The 22,539-nt window shown below is 40.4% G+C and overlaps 1 protein-coding gene across 7 annotated transcripts in view; it reads right to left on the bottom strand.

The window, feature by feature from the left end:
• ARNT (aryl hydrocarbon receptor nuclear translocator) overlaps positions 1-22,539 on the bottom strand; it is an 86,812-nt gene that overhangs the window by 19,739 nt on the left and 44,534 nt on the right. For 5 of the 7 annotated variants that reach the window (XM_066377424.1, XM_066377427.1, XM_066377426.1 and 2 more), the window contains 7 exons: positions 18,361-18,405; positions 14,617-14,661; positions 11,525-11,738; positions 6,858-7,071; positions 3,919-4,021; positions 2,488-2,553; positions 2,031-2,116 (listed from right to left, as the gene is read on the bottom strand). In XM_066377424.1, coding sequence (XP_066233521.1) covers positions 2,031-2,116; positions 2,488-2,553; positions 3,919-4,021; positions 6,858-7,071; positions 11,525-11,738; positions 14,617-14,661; positions 18,361-18,405 — 773 coding nt within the window. The remainder of the gene's footprint in view (positions 1-2,030; positions 2,117-2,487; positions 2,554-3,918; positions 4,022-6,857; positions 7,072-11,524; positions 11,739-14,616; positions 14,662-18,360; positions 18,406-22,539) is intronic. The other 2 variants (XM_066377429.1, XM_066377428.1) reach the window with 1 other exon arrangement.

Consider the following 22,539-nt stretch of genomic DNA (forward strand, 5'->3'; position numbering starts at 1 on the left):
GACTTTTAAAGTAAGCAAACAACCAAAAATAAAATTAAAACAAACAACAGTTATTTATGTCCTCTGAAAATGAGAGAACCCAATATTTCAATATTTTATGTAGAAAGGAAAGACATATTTTCTCTCTCCTCTCTGCATAATTATCTTCTTTTTACCAAGAAAAATAGAATTGCTGCCTGGCCTGTGGTGGTGCAGTGATTAAAGCATCAACCTGGAATGCTGAGGTCACTGATTCTAAACCCTGGGCTTGCCCTATCATATAGGAAGGCACATATGACAAGCAACAAGCAAGCAATGAACAACAAAAGTGAATCAACTATGAGCTGATAGTTCTCACTCACTCCCTCTCTTCTCTCTCTGTAAAATCAATAAATAAAATCTTCAAAAAGAAAAACAGAATTGCTTTGAAAGCAATAAAGAAGTATGAAAGACCATGTATACTTCATAAACAGCATATAAACTTATACAGCATATAAAGTAAAATGTTCAAATGCCATGACTACTTAAATTAGTTAATTGTATTTAGCTACCATTTATTGGGTGCCAACAATATACCAGGCACTGGGCAGGCATTTTCCTTACTTTTAACTAATTGGCACAATAACCCTATACTGGATATATTAGCTCCAAATCACAGATGAGAAAATTGAGGTTCTGTGTTTTGTTTTGTTTTTACAAAGGTCAAGCAATTTACCCAAGGTTTTACTGCTAGTAAATAACAATGCCAGAATCAAACCCAGGTTTTTACAAATCCAAAGTTCGATCTCATACCGAAATATACCACCTTGCCTCCCCTTTTAGTTTCTGTCTCCCTATAACACCTACTTCCAAATCATAGCCATCCAACAGGGAAGTAATAAAGTTGCTAAAATTTGGCTATTCTGAAATGTCAATTTAAAAGGCCAGTCCCTACAACAAACCACCCTTCTCATGCTCCCTGTTTGACTTTAAATTCTAGTAAAGCTCATCTGTTTCACATCCTGATTTAAAGGTATGACAATGAATATATTCCTTTTCATTTTTATTTATTGATTTTAGAGAGAGCGAAAGGGAGAGTGAGAGGGATAGGAACACCAAGCTGTTCCTGTATGTGCCTTGACCAGGGATGGAACAAGCAAACTCTGCTTCGGGGCGATGTTCTAACCAAATGAGCTATCCAGCCAGGGTAAGAATATTCCTTTTGTAAGTTACTTCAATGAAGCCATTTCCTTCTTCTCCTTCAGTCTTCCTCCTACTTTAGAAAGCTTTCCCAAATTAACTGTATTCAAGGCCAACTTTTTTTACACACAAATACTTAGAACATAGGTATTCAGGATAATTATAAATTTGCACATTTAAAAACTACCGTATTTCCCCATATATATAAGATGTTCCCATGTATAAGACGCACCTTAATTTTGGGGCCCAAAATTTGAAAAAAAAAAGGTATTACATAAAGTTATTGAACTCAAGTTTTATTCATCATAAAATCCATACAACTCCTCATCACTGTCAAAATTTCCATCCATTAGCTTGTTCTCATCTGTGTCTGATGACGAATCACTGTCTTCATATATTGCCTTGTCCACAGTTCCATCTATGACATTTGAAATGCCACACTTCTTAAATGACTTGATAACAATCTCAATCTTGATTATCCCAGGATCTTTTCACCCAGGTACAACAAGCACAAAGACAACAAGCATGAAAACGTGGAAAATGCAAGTTTAAAAAATCTGCAACCACTGTATACAAGATGCACCCAGTGTTTAGACCCTAAATTTTCAAACAAAAGATGCGTCTTATACATGGGAAATATGGTACATTCTGTGACACAGCCAAGACAGTCATTTTCAAGTCTACGTAATCATCTCATCAACTATAATAAAGTCCATACATGAAGGAATGGAGTCTACTTTTTCTTTCCTATTTTCTTAGTTTATACCAAAATACATTTCACATAGCAGGTACATGGTAAAAATGTGAGCTAAATTTCTTATACGCTGAGGAACTGCTGCACGAAGAGAGAAAACACTCTCCAACATTCCTACCTGCAGGAGGCCAGGCCTTGATATAGCCTGTGCAGTGGACCACCACGAAGTGAGGCTCCCCGTCCTTCATAGAGCCAAGTCCATTCCTGGAAGAATGACAGGTATGAGGAGAAAGCCCTGCCCAGTAATACTTAAAAAGATACGACTGGCTTAGAATCTTTAACTTTAGGTTATTGGGTATTTAAAAAATAGGATAACTATATTTGGATCTTTCCCTTTCAAAAGTAACCATCATATTGTTGACCCTTGCCAAAGTAAAGCAATGTAAAGGTACTACAGTGGGAAGAATGTAGATAAAGTGGTAGGGCATCTTCCTTTAACAGGATAATCAAAAGAAGCTGTAGAAATTCGAGAAAACACTACCAGAAAGAGAGTAACTGGGAAGTGAGGGATGATAAGATAACTGAAGAAGTAATGATCTCTACATGTACCTGGCCATCACTGCTTAGGATCTCACCTGCATCTGTTTCTCACAAAGCTCAGTCTGTTCATGGAAACTGGGTCCACAGAGCTATTGCCACACCTGTTTCAATAAACAGATTAAAAGCAATTAAGCTGCACTAAAAAGAAATTTTCATCTGTTAAAACAGGCTCTGGATACAACCAGACACAAAAAATTGTTAACAATGCTCCCAACAAGAAAGATAAAGAAGTCAGGTTTGGTATTTCTAAAACTTGTAACTGTCTAGAATGTTCTTCAAATACAGAGATTCTCTACATCTGGTAGTATACTTTTTCTGTAAAGGACCAGATAGTAAATACTTTCAGCTTTGTGGGCCATACAATCTGTTGTAACTAGTCAACTCTGCTATTATAGCATGAAAGCAACCATAGACAATATTAAACAAATGGGCACAGCATTCTCCCAATAAAGCTTTATTTGCTGACGCTGTACCGCAACCCAATCTATTTGCTTGCTGCACTTCGTTATTATTAATCGTGTTTCTGTCTTTCTATTAGCCATGTCCACATGTTGGTACACTCTCTCCCATCCTCTCTCTACTTTCCTTCTCTCATTTCTATAAAATAATACATAAAACTTAGAATATGTGCGATGTACTATTCTAAGCATCTTTACATATATTTATTCATCTAATCCTCATAATAACTTTATGAGGCTGATATTAATTTAACTCCCAATATTATATGATAAAACACAAAGTAGTCATTTAATCTGCTCAGGATCTTAAAAGATAGTGGCAAACCCACTAGTCTGGCTCTGAAGCTACTTCAAACCAGAACCACAATTCAATTCTGCAACTTTCCCAGGAAACCTTTCTTAACATCCTACTCATCACTTCTAATAAGCATACTCTCAGTACAAAATAGTCATTTCCATTATACAACCTGAAATTATTTTGTGACTTTTACCTATGTAGGAAGCCACTATCCTTTTCTTAGAGTCCTAAAATGTACAGTATAAAATGTATAAACACAAAATATTGAAAGACGTAAGAAACTTCTACCCCAAAATGGTCAGAATACATTGATGTTATCTCATGTTGTACTGCAAAAAAAATACAGGTTTTGGAGTCCAATTACTATGGATTAAAATAAAATCTTGTATCAGACATTATGTAATCCTCGGAAGTTAATTTGAGTCTGTTTTTTTCTCAGCAAAATAGTAACCATGAATTCTACCCCACAAGACAGTTGTGGAAAATGAGATGACAGACATAATGCACCTAATATAATGTCTGGTACAGGAGGAGTTTAGTAAATGTGAGTTCCCTTATCAGACACTTTACTGTATGTTACAACCCATGTGGGTCTTGAGAGTTAAATTTAATCCAACTAGAATTAAGGGTTCAACTCCTCTGACCAGAAATCAAACCCTTAGCTCTTAAGTTTTTCTATGTCAAATCACAATCTTCAGGTTGACACTTACCTCATGCGGCAAATAAAGGATCTCCTTGAGCCCATACACATCCTCATGGAAGACTGTTGACCTTCCTTTTTCACTGTTCCAGTCTTTAGATCAAGGATACGCCCTGAAGAAGAATTGAAAACAGCCTGGTGGCCCTGGCCGGTTGGCTCAGCAGTAGAGCGTCGGCCTGGCGTGCGGGGGACCCGGGTTCGATTCCCGGCCAGGGCACATAGGAGAAGCGCCCATTTGCTTCTCCACCCCCCCCCCCCCTTCCTCTCTGTCTCTCTCTTCCCCTCCCGCAGCCAAGGCTCCATTGGAGCAAAGATGGCCTAGGCGCTGGGGATGGCTCCTTGGCCTCTGTCCCAGGCGCTGGAGTGGCTCTGGTCACGGCAGAGCGACGCCCCGGAGGGGCAGAGCGTCGCCCCTGGTGGGCGTGCTGGGTGGATCCCGGTCAGGCGCATGCGGGAGTCTGTCTGACTGTCTCTCCCCGTTTCCAGCTTCAGAAAAATACAAAAAAAAAAAAGAAAACAGCCTGGAATGCATTCTCGTAAATGGGGAAGAGGGGAGACACTGAAGACAATGAAAAATAAGGAACCTATTCATGCCCTGCTTATAACAGAACAGTTCAAGGAGTGGATGGATTTTGTTTCCAAACCTAAAATACATCAATTCCCATCAATAAATCTTATTCTTAAGTTCAAAGGTAGCACCTTGTGCAAGAGAAGGTCAGAGTGGGAAATAGGGTTGGCAAGTAAGAAAGTTATATTCTTGGGTCTAATTATTTTTATATGTATGAGTGCACACACAGAAACACACACACAGAGTAAATGTCACTGGTTTAAATACAATTTTATGCCCTGGCCAGGTAGCTCAGTTGGTTACAGTGTCATCCCAACACCAAGGTTGCATGTTTGATCCCTGGTCAAAGCATAAACAAAAATCAACCAAAGAATGCATAAATACAACAAATCAATGTTTTTCTTTCTTTAAAAATAAATAAATAAACAAAAGACAATTTAATAAGCAATAGAAACATGTATCGGTCTCATGCCAACATTTTTCCTTCATCATATATAAACCAATGGCAACTTTTGCAAAAAAGAACAAGAAAAATCAGAGGGGAAACTAAATACCAACATTAACATGACTACAATGGTCTTATTTTAATTACTAGTTTTGATCTGCTTTCACTTTAAAATTCTCTCCAGAGTTGCTTAGAAGCAGATGTGACTTGTTTCCTTTAGCAAAATGCTGGCAAAGGACTAAATAGCATTAAAATGGGAGTAGAGGCAGGGAACCAAAAAAGACAGAAAAATAGTACAAATACAAAAATAAACACATAAATAAACCTGGCCCTGACTGGCTGGCTCAGTGGATAGAGCATTGGCCTAGTGTGTGGACATCCTGGGTGCAATCCCCAGTCAGAGCACATATGAGAAGTGACCATCTACTTTTCTTCCCCTCCCTCTCCCCTTTCTCTCTCTCTTCCTCTCTAGCTGCCAGTGGCTCAACTGGTTAGAGCATCAGCCTCAGGTGCTAAGGATAGCTTGTTCGGTCCAAGCATTGGCTCTAGACGGGAGTTGCTGGGTGGATCCTGGTTGGGTGCACGCAGGAGTCTGTCTCTCTACCTTCCCTCCTCTCACTTAATAAATAAATAAATAAATAAACCTTATACACTGACTGATAAGTCCCCTCTAAAATAAAAATCTATTATCATAGAACCAACTACAAAGCCAACCATAAGGGATTAGTCTGACCAGGAGGTGGCGCAATGGATAGAGCGTCGGACTGGGACATGAAGGACCCAGGTTCGAAACCCCAAGGTCGCGAGCTTGAGCATGGGCTCAACTGGCTTGAGCATGGGGTTGCTAGATTGAGCGCTGGGTCATAGACATGACCCTGTGGTAACTGGCTCGAACCCAAAAGTCGCTGGCATGAACCCAAGGTCACTGGCTTGAGCAAGGGGTCACTCACTCTGTTGTAACCCCTGGTCAAGGCACATATGAGAAAGCAATCAATGAACAACTAAGATGCCATACGAAGAATTGATGCTTCTCATCTCTCTCCCTTCCTGTCTGTCTGTCCATCCCTATCTGTCCCTTTCTCTGTCAAAAATTTAAAAATTTTAAAAAATAATAAAATAAAACAAATCCAAGCATAAGGGATTAGAAAAAGCAGCAGGTAATTACCCATACAAATGAGACAGAAATATGGATAATTTCTTTTAGAATAGAAAAAAAGTTTGTTATAGGTTTGGCTTTTACTGTATTATTTACTCTAATATTAAGATTAAAGTAAACTTTTAATGAGCATTGTAACTAATGAAACAGTTTCTAAGGATGAGCTAGCTACAAAGTATGTGTTCTGCACATGAATATAAAGAAGTGATTATGTTCATTAAAGGAGAAAATTCTTGAAGCCTTGCCAAATTTACATATATATAGTGAAAGAGAGGGAGAAGAAGAGAGACGGAGAGAGGAAGGAGAGGGAGAGACAGAAGGAGAGAGAGGAGAGAGAGAGGGAGAAAGACAAACAGGGACAGACAGACAGGGAGGGAGATGAGAAGCACCAATTCTTTTTTGTGGTACCTTAGTTGTTCAGTGATTACTTTCTCATATGTGCCTTGACCAGGGGGTCTCCAGCCAAGCCAGTAACCCCTTGCTCAAGCCAGAGACCTTGGGCTCAAGCCAGCGACCATGGATGGGGTCATGTCTGTGATCCCACACTCAGGCTGATGAGCTCACACTCAAGCTGGATGAGCCAGCGCTCAAGCCAGTGACCTCACGGTTTCAAATCTGGGTCCTCTGCATCCCAGACTGATGCTCTCTACACTGTGCCATCGCCTGGTCAGGTGAAGCCTTGCCAAATTTAATGAACAAATTTAAGAGCAAAAACACTTCTGTCTCAGAAAATAAAGAGAAAGGACTTTCATTCATTTTTCCATCCATATTATCTCATACCTGTCAAGGCGTTTTCTGAAGTGGAAAGCTGCTCACGCAGCTTGTCTACATCATCTGGGTGCACCTGATCATAGAGTGTGTTACCAAACCATTCAGACTGTGGCTGATTCAAAACAGGAGTCACTGAATCAGAGACATAGACAACCCGGCCTGTCTCACATGAGACAATAAATAGAAAGCCATCTGCTGCCTCCAAGATCAAATGTTTCAGTTCCTGTCCAAGGAAGAGAAAAAAAAGTTAATACTGAACTCTGAAAAAAAAAACAAGTATTATTATTCATGGAGAGAAGTAATACACTTCCACCATAAGTATCTCTCCATAAGCAACTGCAGGCTCCTGTCTGACCCACAGCCACAGCTTTTACCCTAAATGTTATTACCTTCACTGACAAGATGTATTTCTCCAATAGATATTTTCTCAATGTGTCTGTCACTATCCAACCCCATCCTCCTTACCTCAGGACTCAAAACTGGGAATAAATGACTTAACTGCTAACAATAACTGAGTTCTTTATCTGACCCCTCTGGTCTCTTTTTAGGATCTTCCTCTACAAATATGCCTGTTTTCTCTCTCTTGCTCCTCAGATCTATTAACATGATCAAGTTTTCTCAATTCTACCCAAATCGTCCCTCAACTTTGCCCAACTCATCTGTTTTTCAGTGCCAAGATTATGTATCAAGAATAATATTATTCTTATAATATATTCTCTGGCTCTAGTCTCTTATCTTTCGTTTCTCAACCCCACTGCAACCTTCACTCTAAAACACAGCACTCACGTTTTTTTCAGAGGTTACTAATTGCCAAGTCAAATCATCCTAACTGCCCATTCAAAACCCCTTTCCTGGGTCTTTATCATTTTACCTATTCTGCAAAATCTGACGTTAACCATTCTATCCTATAAATTTTATTTTCTCCTAGCTTCTATGACATAGCATTCCAACGCTTGCTTCCTTATTAAGTGTCCCTTCTCTGCTTCAGGTTCCCTTTCCTTTGTTCAAGGCTTAAATTAAACATAGACTTGAATTTAGAATGTTCTATTGTAAGTTACCATAACCTCTCCTTGAGAAATCACATCCACCCCTCCCTGCTATGAAATGATAACCAAATCTATATCTCTAAACTTGCTTTTTCTCTTGAGCTTTAAACAGACCTAAAGTTCTAGTATCTAGAACACTTTCAAACAGGTACTCTATTTGCAACTCAATTTCAACATCTTAAAACATGTATTATTTCCTCTTCCAAAAAAGAGTCCTCTTTGCTCTTCTAGCATTTCTTAACAGTACTGTATCTCCTTTGTCTCTGGCTACATGTCTCAAAATCTATCTAATCTCTCTCATACTCAGTTTTATCTGTTCCATTTTCCAATACCAAGTCATTGTCCTAGTCATCTTATATCAAGACTAATTAAGTGGTCTCCCTGCTTTCACTCTCCAATCCATTCTTAAAATGCTAGCACACCTACTAATACATTTTTTATGGCTCGCCACTGCCTAAAAATTAAAATCTAAATTCTTTTTTTTTTTTTTTTTTTTTTTTTTACAGAGGCAGAGATAGACAGGGACAGACAGACAGGAACAGAGAGAGATGAGAAGCATCAATCATCAGTTTCTCGTTGCGCGTTGCGACTTCTTAGTTGTTCATTGATTGCTTTCTCACATGTGCCTTGACCGTGGGCCTTCAGCAGACCGAGTAACCCCCTGCTGGAGCCAGCGACTTTGGGTCCAAGCTGGTGAGCTCTTTGCTCAAGCCAGATGAGCCCGCGCTCAAGCTGGCGACCTCAGGGTCTCGAACCTGGGTCCTTCCGCATCCCAGTCCGATGCTCTATCCACTGCGCCACCACCTGGTCAGGCAAAATCTAAATTCTTTAACATAATATTATTCCATCATTACCTCTCAGCCTATCTTTCTGTCATCATCTCCCAAGGCATGTTGAAACTACTTGATTTTCTTTGAATATCTCAATCATTCTTACTAGGTTTTGTTTTTGCATTGGTTAAGTTATTCCCAAAATTTACACTATTCCCCTATTCTTTGTTTTCCACATTTGCACTTCTATAGGACTTACTACTGTACCTTGATTATATTATTGTGATTTATTTACATGTGTGTTTCCATTAGTGACAATCTCTTATCATTCTTTATGTTTCTCAGAGCACAAAGCACCTGGTTAGGCCACAAAATGTGCATATCTGGAGTTTGTTGAACGACTACTTTGATGCACATATATATAAAATCTGTACTATCTGTGCTTTCATATAGATCATACTATTTGTAAAATTCTTCTTGCTTTCTTCCAAATCATATTCCTTCCTTCCTTTCAAATCCTTTGAATAAAAGAGTGGCATTAAAGGCTAATTTTTTTCTTCCTCATACTTTCTGGATTTTCCAAAAATTTCTGCAATAACCCTGTACTTTTCTTTTTCTTTTTTTTATTTATTCATTTTAGAGAGGAGAGGGAGAGACAGAGAGAGAGGATAGACAAAAGGGGGAGGAGCTGGAAGCATCAACTCCCGTAAGTGCCTTGACCAGGCAAGCCCAGGGTTTTGAACTGGTGACCTCAGCATTTCCAGTTCGAGGTTTTATCTACTGCGCCACCACAGGTCAAGCAACCCTGTGCTTTTCTTTTCTTTTCTTTTCTTTTTGCATTTTTCTGAAGCTGGAAATGGGGAGGCAGTCAGACAGACTCCCGCATGTGCCCGACCGGGATCCACCTGGCATGCCCACCAGGAGGCGATGCTCCGCCCCTCTGGGGCATCTCTGTTGCATCCACAGCCATTCTAGCACCTGAGGCAGGGGCCACAGAGCCATCCTCAGCACTCAGGCCAACTTTGCTCCAATGGAGCCTCGGCTGCAGGAGGGGAAGAGACAGAGAGGAAGGAGAGGGGGAGGGGTGGAGAAGCAGATGGACGCTTCTCCTGTGTGCTCTGGCCAGAAATCGAACCCAGGACTCCTGCACGCCAGGCTAACTCTCTACCACTGAGCCAACCGGCCAGGGCCCTGTGCTTTTCTTAATCAAAACAGAATATGGCTTCCTTACTCTTAGAAGTCTTTGCTCCCTGGCCAGTTGCTTCAGTGGATAGAGCATTGGCCCAGTGTATGGACATCCTGGGTTTGATTCCCAGTCAGAGCACAAGAGAAGCAACCATCTTCTTCTCTCCCCTTCTCTCTCCCCCTTCTGTTCCTCTTCTCCTCCCACAGCCAGTGTCTTGACTGGTTCAAACATTGGCCCAGGAACTGAGAATGGCTTGGTTGGTCCAAGTACATCAGCCGTAGGCACTAAAAATAGCTTGGTTGACTGGAGCATCGACCCCAGGCAGGGGTTGCTGGGTGGATCCTGGTGAGGACACAAGCAGGAGTTTGCCTATCTCCCCTCCTCTCACTTAAAAAAATAAAAAAAAAAGAAATGCCCTTAAAAATTTTAATTTACATGGGACTAGGTACAGTAGATATATACTGGAGGGATGGCTAAAGTAAATAGAATGACCAGGCCTAAGGGAGGACGGTCAGCAAAGACCTTTTTTTATGCACTCCCGACCAGGATCCACCCAGCAAACCCCCATCTGGGGCTTATGCTCAAATCAACCAAGCTATTTTTAGTGCCTGAAACTAACACTGGGACCAACTGAGCCATCCTCAGCTCCCAGCAGCCTATGCTTGAACCAATCGAGGCACTGGCTATGGGAGAAGAGGGACAGAAGGGCCTCGGAGGTGGGGGAGAGAAGCAAATGGTTGCTTCTCTTGTGTGCCTTGACCAGGAATCAAACCCAGGATGTCCATATGCTGAGCTGACACTCTATGTATTAAGCCAATAGGCCAGGGCCTTTAAGGCATCTTTTTGGTATACATTTTCCTATTGTTTTTCAGTTATGTATATATTCTTCCACTCACACATGCATATTCAGACTGAGTTCACAAAAGTCTGGTAATGTTTTTGCCTTCTCAATTCTTTTCATAATGCATCAAATATAACAGTATTTCACTAAGCATTGACCACCACCTATTAGACTCATTTTATCACTACAACTGGAAGCTGCCTCAGGAATAAGAAATAAATTTCTTTCATCTTCTATAAACCTATGGCCAAGGAAGAGGACTGGTTCCACAGACACAGTCAGCTCTTCACCTGGTGATTCATCTGTTCTTCCTTCCACCTTACAGGCTATATTTATGAGTAAAGTTCTAAAACACTCACAAGCTTGCTAAATAGTTTCCACATGTCTTCTCTACTTCTCACTTTTCCAATGCTAATAAATGGTATATCCAGGGATTAAAATTCACTTTTCCTATGGTCTGAATTTCTCCTTAAGAGCTGAATTCTTGTCCTTTAAACCAGTGGTTTTCAATCTTTTCATACTTGGAGACTGGTGAACATAGGAGATTTATTTCAGGGGCCACTAAGTTAGATGTTACCCTGACCATAAGTGAATTCGACTAAGGTCATTGGGTCTATAATCTAAACACACAGTACGGTGGTTATTCTTTCGTGGACTGGCATGAAATTTCCGTGACCAGACCACTGACCAGCAGTTGAAAACCCCTGTTCTAAACAATCTACAGATTCAGCTCTACTATGACTCCCAGTATTCAGGATTATGGTCACCTACTCCAAAAAGATCAAAACTTTCAACAGATTCTAGATTCTCTCTGAGCTGTCCACCCCAGAGACCTGGTCAGTGAGGAAAGACGGCTTGTAGGAACCATCAGCGGACGTGTTGCCAGTTCCTCGCAAGGACTTCATGTGAGAAACTGCCATGCGTAAGATGGTTAGCTTGTCTGGTTTTCGAGCCAGGGCACTACAGGTGGGCACCATATCTGACAGTTCTGTGATGTAGGCTGTCATCTTGTTCCGTCGCCGTCGTTCAATTTCACTATGATTTTCCCTGTATAGAGAGAAAGAGAGGAGAAGTCCTATCCAAATGGTTACATCTGAACATTTGGAGGCAAGGAGAGTGATATGGATACCAAGTCAGCTGCTAAAGATATGTGGTATTTACATTTAGGGATGCTGAAATCCCAAAAGTTAGAGTAAGCTTGGCCAATCTTCTCATGCAGAGCGAGCTAGAAACAGAAACTAACAAGGTGGACAGAGAGTAAGCAGGTATTAGCAATTCTCCTGGAAATTTCACCTTCTATGTAAGTTACCACTACTTCAGAACAAAAAATGTTTTAAGAAATGACAGTCTTGGCCCTGGCCGGTTGGCTCAGCGGTAGAGCGTCGGCCTAGCATGCGGAGGACCCGGGTTCGATTCCCGGCCAGGGCACACAGGAGAAGCGCCCATTTGCTTCTCTGCCCCTCTGCCGCGCCTTCCTCTCTGTCTCTCTCTTTCCCTCCCGCAGCCAAGGCTCCACTGGAGCAAAGATGGCCCAGGCGCTGGGGATGGCTCTGTGGCCTCTGCCTCAGGTGCTGGAGTGGCTCTGGTCGCAACATGGCGACGCCCAGGATGGGCAGAGCATCGCCCCCTGGTGGGCAGAGTGTAGCCCCTGGTGGGTGTGCCAGGTGGATCCCGGTCGGGCGCATGCGGGAGTCTGTCTGACTGTCTCTCCCTGTTTCCAGCTTCAGAAAAATGCAAAAAAAAAAAAAAATGTTGATTTTAGTCACTTAAGTTCCTGAAAGACAATAATCTCAGCTTGGCTGACTTGTGTTTACTAATTCAGCTATCTACAGGCTGAAAACTAAAAATGACCAATTTTTTCAACACAAAGATGTTGTTGCTCAATAGCTTCTACAAGAATTGATAGTATCAATACCATTGGTCTATAAAGTGTATGTTTTTAAACAACTGGTGAAAATATAAAATATTGTTTGTTAAGCTTCCCTCTTATTCTCAGTACTGGATGACAGAATTAAAAGATTTTGAAGTTTTATTTGTCCTACTAACGCACAAAGTCCTACCTTCTCTATCTTGGTGTGGTGCCAGTGCACCGAGCTCAAGAGATTGTAAGACATCATCTCCTAGAGTCCCTTATGGGGTCCCCAGTTTGGGACTAAGTGAATTGGAGAGTAGGAAAGGAGTAGGGAGGAGGATGAAAAGGCTGGAAACAGACATTTTGTATTCCATCAGGGTAAGTTGCTCACATCTCCAATACTGACATTCTCAAAATCAAAACAGAATGATATCATTTTACTTTTTTTTTTTTTTTTTTTGTATTTTTTCTGAAGCTGGAAAGGGGAGACAGTCAGACAGACTCCCGCATGCGCCGGACCGGGATCCACCCCGCATGCCCACCAGGGGCGACGCTCCGCCCACCAGGGGGCGATGCTCTGCCCCTCCGGGGCGTCGCTCTGCCGCGACCAGAGCCACTCTAGCGCCTGGGGCAGAGGCCAAGGAGCCATCCCCAGCGCCCGGGCCATCCCTGCTCCAATGGAGCCTCGGCTGCAGGAGGGGAAGAGAGAGACAGAGAGGAAGGAGGGGGGAGGGTGGAGAAGCAAATGGGCGCTTCTCCTATGTGCCCTGGCCAGGAATCAAACCCGGGTCCCCCGCACGCCAGGCCAACGCTCTACCGCTGAGCCAACCGGCCAGGGCCTATGATATCATTTTAAAAATAATAATCCAGTACTTTCAAATTGGATTTTTTAAAAGCCCAATAGTTCTTGCTTTCCACACAGATGACTCAGGGTAAGTTCTCACATCTCCAATACTGAGATGAGAACCAAACAACATGCTACATTTCTGCTACCTGGGCAGCTTCACTTTATGTTTTTATTTATTACTATTACTACAGAAAGATTCTATTTGAACAAAAGTTCTTTGTCAAAACAGAAAAAAATAAAACTAATCTAACATAAATCTCCTTTTTATGAGAAGAGCAAACTAAGGTCAGGCAGTTTAATTAAATGACCTTCACACCCAATGAACGCAATGCCAGTGCTCTTTCTCCCACACCAGGCCAAATCAGTTCTCTGAAGGGGAAAGAGTTAGTGGGAGGCATGAGTTAAAATGGCAGAATAAGCTTATGACCCAGCTCAAAGAGGTAATGACAGATAAGAGGGGGGGAAAGTAGTAAAAACAGGTTTTGGGATCAATGAGCTATCTCCTACAGAATTGTCCCAAATCACAGAAAACAGAAAAACAGAGAAAAGGTCTTACCACAGAGATCCTTATATATGTAGTTTCTTAGTTTCTTTGTCTAAGAAACATAAAATTCTACTCTCAAACTTAAAGCACCTATCTTCCTAGTATCTGACAGATAAGTCCAGAAGGCTGATCTTTTAAATAGCCTTATTAAAGCTGCTGAAACTTTTCTGGGAAACCACATAAGATTCAATCACCAAAATAACACCAGTATTGCCGAGACATAGTAATTTAGGCTGTGAGTCTACACAGAAAAATAAGGGTGAGCTTTCTAGAGAGGTGTGAAGTAAAAGCTAAGGCCTAAAGGCCACAAACTAATTGCAAACACAGGCATATTAATTAATCTTCTGATAAAAGTATTTTCCTGCTAAAGCACCAACTGGCACAGTTGTATTGTCTCTAAAAGCTTTTTTGTTCTGTGCAACTTAGTGCTAAGACAAGGAGGAAAAGAGAAAACTAAAAGCAATTTCTTAAATTTCTATGTAAAGTTCCCTCAACTCACCACTCACTTTCTGATGGGGGAAGCCAAAGTTCCCATCACACATAAACTTCTTAAAAATCTTGTCTTCCCTTGCCACAGATATGGAAAAACACAGAGAAAGGGGAAGAAAAGAGCAGAGTAAGAAAAAGGATAGAAAAAGCAGTGTTATCTACTTCATCATGCTAAAAGATACTGTTCTCCTACCTGGCGAGTCTCTCTTTATCCGCAGAGCTCTGCTCATCATCCGACCTAAAAACAGAATTAATGAACTAAGCTAAAATTTAAATAAAAAGAAAGAAAGAAACAAAGAAAGAAACAAAGAAAGAAACAAAGAAAGAAAGAAGAAAAGAGGGAACACCAGGAGGGAGAAAGGACAGGAAAGGAAAGGGAAAAGGAAATACATAGAACAAAATAGATTCAGAGAACAGAGTAAAAATGGAAATATGGACAGGAACCATGCCTGTTAACTCTACAAAGCCATCTGTTAGGATAGACAAAATGTAGGGTAACTTATAAGACAAAGGTCAACACAAAAGGAAAGCTAATAGTATTACAAATTAATATAATCTGAACACAGAAAAGCATTTTGCCAATCAATCTCTACAGAAACCAAGGATATACAGATTGAAATAGAAACAAACAAAGGAATATCATTCTCACACACTGCTCTCAATCTGGGAAAAAAAGTGATATTCACAAATACAATCTCTCTGTAACACACAGGCATGCACACATGTACTCATAGACAGAATAACCAACCAGGTTTTACTGGAAAATTATGTAAGTCAAACTAAGAGCTAGGTTTCTGGTTTCTCCTATCATTGATTTTATCCTGAAGTAGTAAATTTCTGTTCAGTCACTCTACTGCTTCTCTGCAATAAAGCCACACACTACTGGGTCCCCAGTATCAACTCTCCCTCCTCTTGAGGGGTCTACAAAGGGTTACCACTAAGTTTCTCTGGAAAACTGAAATACTGAAAGGATTGGTAGCAACTGAGGAAATACCAAGGTTTTGGTAGGCCAATGTATCAGTCATCATTTACATTTTAAATATATACATAAATAGATAAAGAAGCCTAAAATGTCTAAGGAAAATATGACATATTAATAGGCTATTAAAAATGATAAGCACAATGACTATCAATATATGACAAACTTTCTATAAAACATCCAGCAGGGAAAAAAAAGACCCAAAATAACATATTAACTATGAGAACTTTTATGTATGTGAAAATTTACATATGCTAACAAGCAGAGAAAAGAGAATGGAGTGATATTATGTTGCTTAATTTCATGTTTGTCAGGTTATTATAGTTCCTTAACAAACTACAAATAATTTTGTAAAGCTAAGAAAATGCATACAATTTCAGCCTTTGAAAACTCTCTACTGAATTTCCAAGAAAGATATATGAGGTAAACTAGTTTAAAAAATATTATCTTAGAGGAATAAGTTGTATTGTTTAAAATAAAGTTAAAGTATCTAAAATCCCTGGCTTTGTCTAGGTAGCTCAGTTTATTACAGCATTGTTCCAATATGCCAAGGTTGTGGATTCAACCCCTGGTCAGGGCACATACACGAATCAACCAATGAATGTATAAATGAGTGAAACAACAAATCAATGTTTCTCTCCCTCTCTTTCTTTCTCTCTCCCTTCTTCTTTCTCTCTAAAAATCACTAAATAAAGTCTGGCCAGGTAGCTTAGTTGGTTTGAGTACTGTCCCATTATTGCGGGTTTGATCCCTGGTCAGGACACATACAACAATCAACCAATGAATGCATTAATGGGTGGAACAACAAATTGATGTTTCTCTTTCCCCGCCTCTCTCTCTAAAAAAAAATAATAATTTTTTTTTTAATTTAGAAAAATCAAAATCAATAAATAAAATTTTTTAAAACCAAATATATATATATATATATATATAATTCCTATTACTACTGCGCCGTCCTACTACAATTCCATAATCCCTTATCCACTCTAATATCTCTGAATGAAATACATAAATATATAAATGTTCACTGTAAGGGCAAATAAGACCAAAATAGTTCAGATCAAGTTTTCATAGCTTTTTGGAATTTCAGTCCAGAGACTGCAAACCCATACCACCACTACTATTTGGTGCCTGACTTTCTAATGCAGCTTGAAAAACTGTTTCCCAAATATCTATGATGAACTGCTCATTTTAGAGATGGTTCACATCCTAAAGTGTTCATAAGTATCTACTTTGATAAATTCTTCAAAAACCTCTTAAATTCACTCCTCTCCTATCGCCACTGTCCACACTCTACCTCTGGCCCTCATGATTTTATAGCTGTCTTATTACTTCAACAGCCTCCTAACTGCCTCCCTGACTTGAGTGCTTCTCTTTTGTCAATCCTATATACTACTATAGAAAATTCCTATATGAATTTTTTTTTCTGTATTTTTCTGAAGCTGGAAACGGGGAGAGACAGCCAGAGACTCCCGTATGCGCCTGACTGGGATCCACCCGGCACGCCCACCAGGGGGCGACACTCTGCCCACCAGGGGGCGATGCTCGGCCCCTCCAGGGCGTCGCTCCGCTGCGACCAGAGCCACTCCAGCGCCTGGGGCAGAGGCCGAGGAGCCATCCCCAGCGTCCGGGCCATCTTTGCTCCAGTGGAGCCTCAGCTGCGGGAGGGGAAGAGAGAGACAGAGAGGAAGGAGAGGGGGAGGGGTAGAGAAGCAGACGGGCGCTTCTCCTGTGTGCCCTGGCCGGGAATCGAACCCGGTACTTCTGCACGCCAGGCTGACGCTCTACCACTGAGCCAACTGGCCAGGGCCCCTATATGAATTTTATACAGTAGTATCCCCTCATTCAAAGCCTATCATGGTATCTTACTGCTTCAGAGAAGTTTTAAACTACTTAAACTGATATTTCCTAGCCCTCTATCTACAACAGTGGTCCTCAAAGTATGGTCCCCAGAAACCAGCAGCATTAGTAATAAATAAATACTATGTTCACAGTTAAGCACTAGATTTTGAATTACTCATTTTTCTGAGGTAGCTGTAAACTCAGTTTTTCAAAAAACAATTTACTATTTAATAATATACAGGGTGAACTTTCTAAAAATAAAACCCAATATCTGAGTTGAAAGGGATTTATTGTTGAGCCTGACTAGGTGGTAGCACAGTGAATAGAGCGTCGGCCAAGGATACTGAGGACCCAGGTTTGAAACCCTGAGGTCGCGGCTTAAGCGTGGGCATATTGGGCTTGAGTGCAGGATCACCAGCTTGAGCATGGGAGCATAGACTTGACCCCATGATTGCTGGCTTGAGCCCACAGGTTGCTGGTTTGAGCCCAAGGTCACTTGCTTGAACAAGGGTCCCGGGCTCAGCTGGAGCCTCCAGGTCAAGGAACATATGAAAAAGCTATCAATGAACAACTAAAGTGGCTCAACCATGGAGTTGATGCTTCTCAACTCTCTCTTTCCTGTCTGTCCCTCTCACTCTCATTCTATGTCTAAATAAATAAATAAAGATTTATGGTTTAATAAAAACCAAAGTATTTTTCATCCTGAGAAATAATTTAAACAAATTTATTTCAATCAAAACTCATTTCCACAAAAAAACTGTTTCTGTTAACATTTTTAAAAGAATAAAAACATTTTATTTTGTAGATTTACTTAATATTAAATGCAACCAAGAAATCCACATTGCTTGTGTTCCTGTGGATACCCAGAAAGCACATAGCATAGCTACCTGTCATAAAAGTTTTACAAAACTTTGTATAAAATATACCATTAGTTTGGAGTCATAGTTTGAAACCATGTTACTTGAACATAAATGATCATTATTATAACACTAAGTTCACCAGCTTTCAGAACAGAAAAGAGGCTGGACAGAGGAATTATTTCTCAATGATATCAAATTAAAACTCAGTATGCTTGAATTGCCTGGTCCTACAACACAGACCAAGATGTTATATTACCTGGCAAACCTTTCCTTATCATTAGATATCTGATCATCATCACACCTGAAGGAGAAAAAAAAAAATTAATCCAAAGCATTACACTTGTTATATCCATTTAACTCTGAAATGAAAACTAGAAAGTGTAAAAATATTCAACAGGAAATAAAAAAAGCCAATGGGAAAGCACCATAAATCCACAAATATAAGAGCATCACACAGAACTTTAAAAACCCATTACAAGTTTTCAAGTTTCTGATGTCTCCTTTACCTTTACTTATCAGACACTCAAAAAAAAAAAAAAGATGATCTCATGAGGCACAGTAGACTGTCTTGTTAACACAACTCTACAGTTAGGGACAGTTTAGGGGTTTGTTTTGTTTTGTTTTGTTTTGAATTATAGCAAAAAACACAACATAAAACTTATCATCCTGCCTGACCAGGCGGTGGCGCAGTGGATAGAATGTCGAACTGGGATGCGGAGGACCCAGATTCAAGACCCAGAGGTTGCCAGCTTGAGCATGGGCTCATCTGGTTTGAGCAAAAGCTCACCAGTTTGGACCCAAGGTCGCTGGCTCGAGCAAGGGGTCACTCGGTCTGCTGTAGCCCCACGGTCAAGGCACATATGAGAAAGCAATCAATGAACAACTAAGGAACCGCAATGAAGAATTGATGCTTCTCATCTCTCTCCCTTCCTGTCTGTCTGTCTCTATCTGTCCCTCTGACTCTGTCACAAAAAAACAAAACCAAAAAACTTACCATCTTAATCATTTTTAAGTGTACCATTCAGTAGTGCTAACTATACTAACTCTGTTGTGCAATAGATCTCTAGAACTTTTTCATCTCAAATCTGAAACTAACACTCACTGAACAATATCTTTCCGTTCCAACTCCCCACACCACCACCAACCAGCTCCTGGCAACTATCATTTTACTTTGTTTTTCTGATTTTGATTCGTTTAGATATCTTGTATAAGTAGAATCATACAGCACAGCTGACCCTTGAACAAAGCAGGTTTGAACTGTGTGGGTCCAAATATATACATGGTTATGTGGATCCATGCAGTTGAAGCCTGAGCTGTTAAAGGGTCAACTGTATTTTCGACCCATGGTGGGAATCCACACATGCAGAGGGCTGACATATACTCAAATTTCTAATTGTGCCAGCAATCAGTGCCCCTAACCTGAGTTGTTCAAGGGTCAAATGTATTAGTCTCTTTTTGTCTTATCTTGCTTATTTCACTTAGTATAATGTCCTCAATGTTCATACAAATGACAGGGTTTCCTTCTTTTTTAAGGCTGAATAATAGTCCATTGGGTATATACAGTATACCACATTTTCTTAATCTATTAATCTGTCCATGGGTATATGGTTGCTTCTACCTCTTGGCTATTGTGAAAAATGGGGCAAAGAACATGAGCATACAAATATCTCTCCAAGACCCTGCTTTAAATTCTTCTGAATACATAACCATCAGTGGGGCTGCTGGGTCATATGGTAATTGTTTTAAATTAAAAAAAAAAAATTATTGATTGATTTTAGAGAAAGGTGAGAGAAAAAAAGGAGGGGAAGGAACAGGAAGAATCAACTTGTACTAGCTTCTTCTCATATGCACCTTGACTGGGCAAGCCTGGGGTTTCAAACCAGTGACCTCAGCATGCCAGGTAAATGCGTTATTCTCTTTGCCACCACAAGTCAGGCTGTTTTTAATTTTTTGAGGAACCTCTATATTGTTTTCTGTAGTGATTGCTCCATTTCACATTCCCAACAACAGTGCACAAGAGTTCTAGTTCCTCCACATCCTTGCCAACACTTGTCATTACTATTTTTATGGTGGCCATCCTAATGGGCATGTGGCAATATCTCATTGTAGTTTCAATCCGTATTTCTCCAGTGATTAATGGTATTGAACTTCTTTTCATATTCTGGCCATTTGTGTATCTTCTTTCAAGAAATGTCCATTCAAAAAACTTTGCCTGTTTTTTATTTTTAATTAAAAAAAATTTTTTCTGTTGATTTTAGAGAGAGACAAAGGGAGAGAGAAACACTGATTTGGTTCATTCTTATATGTGCCCTCCCCAGGGATCAAACCCACAACTTCGGAGTATTGGGATGATGCTCTAAGCAACTGAGCTACCCAGCCAGAGCTCACCCATTTTTTAACCATTTATTCTGTTGTTGTTGTTGTTATTGAGTTATAGGAGTTCTTCATAAACAGGATGGGGCAAAAGTAGGTCTACAGTTGTTCATATAGAAAATACATTAATAAATAAAATAATGTAAGAATAAACTGTTTAATATACTCTTAACTATAAACCTACCTTTGCCCCACCCTGTACTATGGGATATTAACTCTTTATTATATATGATTTGCAAATATTTTCTCCCATTTCTGTTTCATTTGATGTGTATAGTTTTTAAGAGATAATTTCAGATTACGATTCAAACAATGCACTTTATTTCTTTGATCAAAGAAACACAACCCATCCATTCATTCCAACAACGTCTACTTAATAAGCTGATAAAACTACTTGCTACTACAGAAACCATAAAAGAGGATAAAAATAATGCCCAAATTGAACACATACTACAGTGTACAAATGATGTGTTGTAGAACTGTGCATCTGAAAACTTAAGAATTTTGTTAACCAGTGTCACCCCAATAAATTCAATAAAAAAAGGAAAAAAAGATTAAAATGTTATTATGAATGATTAAAACTTTCCTCCGCTCATTGCCACATTATAAGCAAAGATCAACTTTGGGCAGAAAGTGCTTCTGGAAGATAGGTAAGTCTCAAAAAATTTGCAGCTAAACTAGTTATAAAATTAAGAGCCAGAATTTTAGTTTCTTCACAGGCTAATAAATGACCTAAGAATTTTCAAACGTTTTGAAAATAACTAGAGAGTGGAAGTGGAATGATGGATAAACATGGAGCTATAGTGGAATTTCAAGTCAAAGAAAAATGGTCTGTTTCTAGGACACAAAATATGCTATAAATCCTAATAAATGCTACAAACTCCTAATGAAAACAAGTAACCTACACTGAATCTCAAGAATGCGTCTTCAGTATCCTTGCTCTTCAAGTGTGCTCAGTGGACCAGAAGCAGCAGTACTACCTAGAAATCTACTAGAATGCAGAACCTTGGGACCTTCCTCAGACTTCTGATCTGATCAAGAACCACAGGTAGCCTGACCAGGCGGTGGCACAGTGGATAGAGCATCGGACTGGGATGCAGAGGACCCAGGTTCGAGACCCCGAGGTCACCAGCTTGAGCGTGGGCTCATCTGGTTTGAGCAAAAAGCCTACCAGATTGAACCCAAGGTCGCTGGGTCCAACAAGGGCTTACTCAGTCTGCTGAAGGCCTGCGGTCAAGGCACATATGAGAAAGCAATCAATGAACAATTAAGGTGTTGCAACGCGCAATGAAAAACTGATGATTGATGCTTCTCATCTCTCTCCATTCCTGTCTGTCTGTCCCTATCTATCCCTCTCTCTGACTTACTCTCTGTCTCTGTAAAAAAAAAAAAAGAACCACAGGTAATCCTGACTGGTGGTGTCATAGTAGACTGAGCATCAGCCCAGGACGCTGAGGTCCCCAGTTCAACACCCCAAGGTCACTGGATTGAGCACAGGATCACTGGGATGATCCCAAGGTCACTGGCTATACCCCAAGATTGCTGGCTTGAACAAGGGTCACTGATTCGGCTTGAGCCCCTCACTCCCAGTCAAAGCACTCATTCAACGACTAAAGTAAAGCAATTGTGAGTTAATACTTCTCATCTCTCTTTTCCCTCTTTCTTTTGCTAAAAGAAAAAAAGTAGAATGTACCAATGAGATTTAATGTTGATTTATAGATAAAATGTACATAAGGCTTTCACTCAATGACCAGGAGAAAATTCCAATTGTTAAAAAACAAAAATGTATTAATGACCAAATTAAAAAAAACCTTTATGAGGCCCTGGCTGATTGGCTCAGTGGTAGAGCGTCGGCCTGGCGTGCAGGAGTCCCGGTTTGATTCCCTGCCAGGGCACACAGGAGAAGCACCCATTTGCTTCTCCACCCCCCCCCCTTCCTCTCTGTCTCTTTCTTCCCCTCCTGTAGCCAAGGCTCCATTGGAGCAAAGTTGCCCCGGGCGCTGAGGATGGCTCCATGGCTTCTGCCTCAGGTGCTAGAATGGCCCTGGTTGCAATAGAGCAA

This window comes from Saccopteryx leptura, chromosome 3 (genome assembly GCF_036850995.1).
Source record: "Saccopteryx leptura isolate mSacLep1 chromosome 3, mSacLep1_pri_phased_curated, whole genome shotgun sequence".
NCBI classification, from domain to species: domain Eukaryota; kingdom Metazoa; phylum Chordata; class Mammalia; order Chiroptera; family Emballonuridae; genus Saccopteryx; species Saccopteryx leptura.